Source organism: Crotalus tigris, unplaced genomic scaffold (assembly GCF_016545835.1).
Source record: "Crotalus tigris isolate CLP2741 ecotype Arizona unplaced genomic scaffold, ASM1654583v1 scf7180000017585.4430047, whole genome shotgun sequence".
Lineage (NCBI taxonomy): Eukaryota > Metazoa > Chordata > Lepidosauria > Squamata > Viperidae > Crotalus > Crotalus tigris.
The window spans coordinates 2,999,069-3,007,224 of NW_024096493.1; the positions used below are offsets into that span (position 1 = coordinate 2,999,069).

General features: G+C 38.9%; 1 protein-coding gene across 1 annotated transcript; it reads left to right on the forward strand.

Annotated features, from left to right (window-relative positions):
• Positions 1–546: 546 nt before the first annotated feature.
• Positions 547–8,156, forward strand: CUNH9orf40 (chromosome unknown C9orf40 homolog). Its single transcript, XM_039361459.1, has 2 exons — positions 547–936; positions 6,152–8,156. The coding sequence occupies exons 1-2, from the start codon at positions 604–606 to the stop codon at positions 6,302–6,304; spliced, it is 486 nt and encodes a 161-aa protein (XP_039217393.1). The 5' UTR covers positions 547–603; the 3' UTR covers positions 6,305–8,156.

Genomic DNA, 8,156 nt, shown 5'->3' on the forward strand with positions numbered 1-8,156 from the left:
AAGACTAGATATTTCCTGGAAGCCTGGCATTATGACAAAGCGGCCATCAACAGGCACACACACATAAAGCCCCACTTACAGACCATTCAAAAGAGGCAATCAACAAGCAAAAAAAGGGAACAAAAAGTCCAAACATCATCTCACCAGCAATCAACACCTAAATGAGCAGAGATTAATACCAAGATTAACATTAGACCAACAATCAAACAGCAAACAATATCCCAAGCAAGCTGACAGTAAATAGCCCAGCCAAGGAATCATCTAAAACCACTCCCATCCACACTGAAAGGGCAAACCACCAGAACACAATGAGAGCAAAGCCCTGTCCGTACTAACATTGATGATGTTACCTAATTGGGTAATGAAAAAAAAAAAAAAAAAGCTTACCAAGGACCAGGACATTTCCTAACCATCAAGAATAAAAAGAAGCCGGACATACACAGCTACTTATTACTTCCCCGATAGAGGGCGCAGGCGACCGGAGAACAACCCAAAAGCACCACACCGTATTGTGCATTCTTCCAGTAGCCCCGCCCCGTTTGCAGCAGTTAACGCCTGCGCAATGAAGCTAAGCAGCCCTCGGAGCTTGGCAAGCCGGCCTTGATGGCTAAGCGCAAAGCGGAGGCGGTGGCCTGTCGCGCGCCTTGCCAGCCGCGCTCTTTCCCGCACGCGCCTCCTTCGAAGCGCTCGCGGAGCGATCTCGAACGGTGGGAATCGCGAGGCGCAGCGCGCTGGCTGGAAAACGGCGGCGAGAAGAAGCGCAAATGGACGGTGGCGGCGGGAGGCGACGAGGCGGAGGCCGGAGGCAAGAGGCTCGCAGAAGGAACGGCGCGGCGGGAGCCCGAGCAACGGCTTCCTATAGACGCCGGTATGGCGACCGAAGCGGCGGCCCTCGCCGGAGGAGATGCAACGGGCAGTCAGGGCGGGCCCCAAAAGGTAAAGAAAGGGAGCTGTGCGTTGGGGCTTCTGGGAAACTGTAATGGACCATCTGTTGCTTCCAGGGACGTGCGGGCGGGCGGGCGGGCGGGCGGGCGAGCGAGCCAGAGCATCAGGCGGGCGAGCTTCCGTAGTGGAGGACTGCGATGGTCTCGAGGAGCAATAAATGTATTTGGGCTCTTCTGGACTGGGGTGCCCAGTCTCGCTTGTGGAAGGGACAGTCGCTGAGGGCTCTCTTGGGATTCCTTTTCCAGTTTTGCGAATCGGAATCTTTATGGATGCTAGTTGGTTAGTCTTTCGTTGGGAAACTATTAGGTGGTTTAATAAGTGAAGGAATAACGGTGAGGCACAGCCGTTGCCAGCGAAGGGACATTTGTGGCCCAAACGTTGCAAAAGCAGAACGAGAATAGCTATTAAGGGCTTCTGAGAAAATAATTTAAAAAAATCCCTAAGTTGGCTGAATAAAAATTAAGGTGGTAATATTAGCCCTCTGAGGATTTGACTGCCACAAAGTTATAAAAAGACTGAACTTGGAAAGGTGTACACAGTTATCTGTGAATAAATCCTGCTCTTATCCCAAAGGCTCTTTTTCCAAAAGACAAGTGGTTTTCTTAATGAGAAATGAAACATTTTCAAAAAAAGAACCAAGAAAGTCCAGTTGCCTTTTGGAAAATCTGGATGGTTGAGAATCTCCATAGGGGCGACTGGTGTAGATCATTTTTTGCAGCAAACACATTTCTTTCAACACAGGAAGTCCTCGACTTACAACCATAATTGAGCCCAAAATTTTTGTTAACAGAGACATTTGTTAAGTGGGTTTTGCCCCATTGTGGGAAGTCAGCCCCCCAGAGAAGGAAATATTCAAAGGGCAGAAAAATATATTTCCTCAAAAGAATTTTAAAAGCAGAAACCAACCCTGCCCCCAAGTCCCTGTCCCAAGCAGAAGCCACTCTATACAAATGCAAATGTAAACCATCTGGAAAGTTGGAGCTAGAAGCTAGAAGATGATGGAAGACACCTAAAATCTGCATACCCCACCCAAACTCTAGGAGTCATTAGCCCTAGCACCAGGGAACGGATTAACCTATCAACAACAAGAATACCAGAAAGACACACTCAGGAAATACAAAGCCTGAAACAGGAACAGGAAGCTACTTTAAACAAAAGGGGTATAAAAACCTACTAGTTACATGTGCTCAGCCCTCCCCTCCCCCTTTCCAGCCAAAACCATCTTGCTGTCTGGCTCTTCAGTAAACTGCAGCCTTCTTTCTAAAGCAGTCACCATGTTGCTTATTTATCTCCAGCTTGGATGAACCAGGTTGAAGACTTTAATCCATCACCATTTTATGACCTTTCTTGCCACAGTTGTTAAGTGAATCACTGCAGTTGATAAATTAGTAACCCAGTTGTTAAGTGAATCTCACTTCCCCATTGACTTTGCTTGTCATATGACCAAGCATCTGAATTTTGATCACATGATCATGGGGATGCTGCAAAGATTGTAATTGAAAAACAGTAATAAGTCACATTTTTCAGTGACGTAACTTTGAACGGTCACTGTTGTAAGTCAAAGACTACCTGTATACTTGTGGAGGTGACTGAGATTGCTAATTAGGAAGTAAATTGGCTGTAAATTGGCTGCATGTTGTGAGCTGTGGCCTTGGATCCCTAATGGTTTCCCAACCAAAGATTAACCAATAGTTCAGACCTTGTTTGACTTTTTAAAAGGTTGATCAAGGCTATTAGATTAAATAAAGCAGATATCATTTATGTTCCAAATTTCAGGTGAAAAGTCACTCTTGGCCTTTTAAGTGGAATTATTTATTTTTTAAGAAAAACTAATACAGATTAAAAATTAGTGCAGAAAAGAAAAAATAGAAAAGAAATAAAAATATATTAAAGAAAAAGAAACGAATGCTTTGCAACACAACAAATGTAATTTTAGTAATTCACCCCCTTTTCTTAAAATGCAGTAAATGATCTTTTCCCTATAGCTTGTCTATACACTATGTAAGCCTCCTTGTTCAATTCTGATCAGCAAAAGTTTGTTAAGGATTATCAGAGACATCTATTTTAACCTTGATCAAATAAACCATCTTTAGTGGACTCTGGGTGATATACAAAACTAGTAAAGCAGAAATAGCTAAATACATAAAATCAGGCAGACAATCCAGACTACAATGATCCAATAAAGAATAAAATCAACAAAACAAAATAAGGGCCTTAAACAACAACATCCCCAGGCTTGGAACCAAAGCCAGATAGATTTTCAATGCTTTCCAGAATCCTAGCAAATTATGAAGCTGGGACAGAAGCTTAATTTAATTTTTATAGCATGGTTAATTGCCATATTTTGCTGTACTTGTTTTCTACTGATTAAATCTTTTTGAGTTCCCTGCATTAATAACCATCTTTACAACTTGTCATAGAAATCTGCTATAGATTTGTGAGGTACTTTGCTTTGTCTTAAATAGTTTATTACTGATCCTGAATCATGGGGTGATTTTTCCTTAAGCATATGTGAATTAATCAAGTTTAATTGTGTTTTTCTCAGTTTTCCCCATGAATTAAAAATACATCATTTTAATCCCTTTGTAAACAATCTCTGTCTCTGTAATTCTATTATAAACTTTGGTGTGTGTGTGTGTGTGTGTGTGTGTGTGTGTGTGTGTGTGTGTGTTTGCCTGTATACATATATAAACCTAAAAGAGTAAAAGATTATTTTTAGTTATACATATTTTATACAAAGAATTCCTGATGAGAAAAAAAATCTTATCTGAATTCCTTTGAGTCCTTTTGGATAGTACTGAAATGGCCGGACAAAAGATCTGGCTTAATATGACACAGTTTTGCAGATTTCACTGAGTTGTAAGATTTAATAATAGGATTTCTTCCCTATTTGTCACTACCATTTGTAGTTCACCAATGCATTACTAAAATTGGTAGGTTTGCTCCATTTTTATTTTGTACACCCATTTTCAGTTGATAATCTAAATAAGGACTTTCATTGAATATACTTTCATTTTCATAAACTCAGATTATTGTACATTGTCAGTCCCTCAAAGAGACAGAATAAAGGTGGGAAATAGAAAATTTTAATTCCTTTTTAATGGTGAATGATCAGCCAGGTTCTGGTTACCACATAATGAATTTAAATATTCCTTTTTATGTGCACAATCTTTTTGTGTCTTCCCAGATTCAAAAATTAGATAGAAATTTAAGGAAGTTGCATAGTTCTAATTTTAGAAATTTTAGACAATTTTTGTCTAGCTATGAATTATTTCCACAGAATATTATTTTTCCACTTCAGCCACCAGAGGGTGATACAAGTCAAATTTTCTAACTTACAGTGTGGCAAAAAAGTATTTAGTCAGCCACCAGTTGTGCAAGTTCTCCCACTTAAAAAGATGAGAGAGGCCTGTAATTTTCATCATAGGTAGACCTCAACTATGAGAGACAAAATGAGAAAACAAATCCAGACAATCACATTGTTTGATTTGGAAAGAATTTATTTGCAAATTATGGTGGAAAATAAGTATATGGTCAATATCAAAAGTTCATCTCAATACTTTGTTATATATCCTTTGTTGGCAATGACAGAGGTCAAACGTTTTCTGTAAATCTTCACAAGGTTGGCACACACTATTGCTGGTATATTGGCCTATTCCTCCATGCAGATCTCCTCTAGAGCAGTGATGTTTTGGGGCTGTCGCTGGGCACGGACTTTCAACTCCCTCCAAAGGTTTTCTATGGGGTTATGATCTGGAGACTGGCTAGGCCACTCCAGGACCTTGAAATGCTTCTTACGAAGCCACTCCTTCGTTGCCCGGGCAGTGTGTTTGGGATCATTGTAATGCTGAAAGACCCAGCCACGTTTCATCTTCAATGCCCTTGCTGATGGAAGGAGGTTTGCACTCAAAATCTCATGATACATGGCCCCATTCATTCTTTCCTGTACACGAATCAGTCGTCCTGGTCCCTTTGCAGAGAAACAGCCCCAAAGCATGATGTTGCCACCCCCATGCTTCACAGTAGGTATGGTGTTCTTTGGATGCAACTCAGCAGTCTCTCTCCTCCAAACATGACGAGTTGTGTTTCTACCAAACAGTTCTACTTTGGTTTCATCTGACCATAGGACATTCTCCCAATCCTCTTCTGGATCATCCAAATGCTCTCTAGCAAACTTCAGACTGGCCTGGACATGTACTAGCTTAAGCAGGGGGACATGTCTGGCACTGCAGGATCTGAGTCCCTGGCGGCGTAGTGTGTTACTGATGGTTGCCTTTGTTATGTTGGTCCCAACTCTCTGCAGGTCATTCACTAGGTCCCCCCGTGTGGTTCTGGGATTTTTGCTCATTGTTCTTGTGATCATGTTGACCCCACGGGGTGAGATCTTGCATGGAGCCCCAGATCGAGGGAGATTATCAGTGGTCTTATATGTTTTCCATTTTCTAATTATTGCTCCCACAGTTGATTTCTTCACACCAAGCTGCTTGCCTATTGCAGATTCAGTCTTCCCAGCCTGGTGCAGGTCTACAATTTTGTTTCTGGTGTCCTTCGACAGCTCTTTGGTCTTCACCATAGTGGATTTTGGAGTGTGACTGTTTGAGGTTGTGGATAGGTGTCTTTTATACTGATAACAAGTTCAAACAGGTGTCATTAATACAGGTAATGAGTGGAGGACAGAGGAGTCTCAAAGAAGAAGTTACAGGTCTGTGAGAGCCAGAAATCTTGCTTGTTTGTAGGTGACCACATACTTATTTTCCACCATAATTTGCAAATAAATTCTTTCCAAATCAAACAATGTGATTGTCTGGATTTGTCTTCTCATTTTGTCTTTCATAGTTGAGGTCTATCTATGATGACAATTACAGGCCTCTCTCATCTTTTTAAGTGGGAGAACTTGCACAATTGGTGGCTGACTAAATACTTTTTTGCCCCACTGTATGTATTGGGCAATCACATTCAAATCTAAGAGTCTTTAAAAGGAAGAACGCAGTTGTTTCCATTATTGTAAATCAATTTTAATTTGATTGAGCTACTATAATGATGGTAACTAGAGAACATTTGAATGTTTGTGTTAAGATTTCTCCATACCATGTTCTTTCTTTGACTATGAGGTCTTAATTTCTAGCATTACTTTAATTAGATTTTGTTAGAGGTGAGTTTTATTTTTCACTACAGTTAAATCTGTTTGAACATTTTGTTTTCATAGCCTGAAGACGACGTTTGGCACTACAACTCCTTCCAGTTCTGGAAGTTACCATTACCTGCCATTGATTTGTCTGATATTCAAGAATTAGAAAAAGGCTCCATAACAGAAACAAGATCTTCCAGTAGTCCCTCACTATCAGAAATGGAAACCTGAAGAATAATCTATTGGTATAGACTGTGGAGTGTGGTTACTGTTTTGTACTGTTGTTGCTTGAAAGTGTAAGCAGAATTGATACTATGAAGGTATTAAATATAATTTGGAGGAAGGGTAACTTCTCCCAAATTTTTCTAAAATGAAGGAGTCATGCTGTAGAATTCATCAAAGACTAACTAGAGAAGGTATCAATGTATAGAACAAGTGGATTGTGAAATTTAGAGGTTTATATGAACAAAATTTTTTTAGTTCATTGCCAGTAGAAATGAAAAATGCAAAGGGGTGTGGGCTATTGTATTGCTATGGAAAAGAGTACAAGATTATATATATATCTTCCAGTATATATATATAGTGTGTATATATATATATATACTTCCAGTATATATATACTTCCAGTATATATATATATAGTATATATATATATATAGTTATGGCTAGAAAAGATTTATTGCTGAGAGTAATTTAAATCAGTTATTTGATTATAACGGTTACTTGGGTAATAATGTTAAGAATTTCTAGCAATTTGCAGACAAAATTGAAGAATCATGATAGAAAATGATAAGAAACCTGTACGTTGGGCCAACTGATGGAGGGTCTGGACATATTTACAAAAAGTGGTTTGCAGCTGGACTGTTCCAGGAGGGAAGTTGCAGTCAGCTTGGAGTATCTTAATTGTTAACAGATTTAGACTGAAATAAATCTAGAAGAGTCTTAAAGGATGAATAAAGTTAAATTAGTACACTTAAACCCCCTTTCTCTTCCTTTCCATGTGGTCCCTATGGCTGCCCTAGTCTTTCCATTTTTATTCACTCCACCTACCTTGTTTTGCACACCACTACCACCACGTTCAAATACAAGTGGGTCTTGCTATATTTTCTCTTGAGTCACCACTTCAGTGCATATTCAATTAGTCCGCTCCTCCCCATCTTCTTGTGCTTACTTACTCCATTATGTTCCTTTAGCTGCATGCTGCCCATGTTCACTAGCTTGCCTTCACCATAACTTGAGCATATTAAAATTATTCTTTATTGTCTAATAAAATTTCTGCTGACTTCTTAAAACAGTGAAAAAAATGCTGTTTATAAATTAAAATAATTCACATAAATGATTTCTTATTTATAATGGTATTTTCACTTATATCTAGATACCATTTCAGTAAACTCAATAAACAAGCATAGGCAATGTTTGTAGACTTTTTTAACTAAGCGCATGTTGAAATAATTTTTCTTGTAGAAAATAATAAATAATAAGACTTCTGTATATACTTTCACTGACTTTCCATATTTTTCCAACAGTTGTACCGTTCGCTTTATGTTAAATTATAACTGCATGTAAGCTACAAACTTAGTTTTCCATGTTTCCAGGCCTGCTGAACTTAGTCTTTGTTCTAAGAGGCTAAAGTTTGGTTAGCAATTTCAGATTTTTTTTTTCTCTTAAAAATACAAATGCTCCTACATAGCAGCCTCTTTCTAATTTTGTACTTAAATCGTGTTTGCTGTGTTCATAAGAATTCAGTATCAAACTTTTCAGTGCAGAAGAAAAAGCAAGTATAGTCTTCTTTTTCCTCCATTCTTCTCCATTTATCTGTTGGCTATTGAATGAAAGAAAGTTGCAAGATTTCAGCAACCTAAACATTCCTGTTCTTTTACCAGCATTATTTCATTACTGTGAATCATGAACCAAAGAAACTGGTTTGAGAGAATAAGACAGAGAATAAATGATCAAAAGAAGCTACCCTTGTAAAAGGAACTATTATCTGAAAAATGCATAAGGTCACTTACCTTATGAACACATTCTTGGATAGCCATAAGTTATTATTGTATTTTAATTAAAATGTGTATTGTAAATCAGA

Bases quoted from the DNA above. Each gene is read 5' to 3' on its own strand.
- CUNH9orf40 (XM_039361459.1), top strand. From the start codon at position 604: ATGGCTAAGCGCAAAGCGGAGGCGGTGGCCTGTCGCGCGCCTTGCCAG. The intron at 937-6,151 runs GTAAAGAAAGGG...TTGTTTTCATAG, and splicing joins GTCAGGGCGGGCCCCAAAAG to CCTGAAGACGACGTTTGGCA.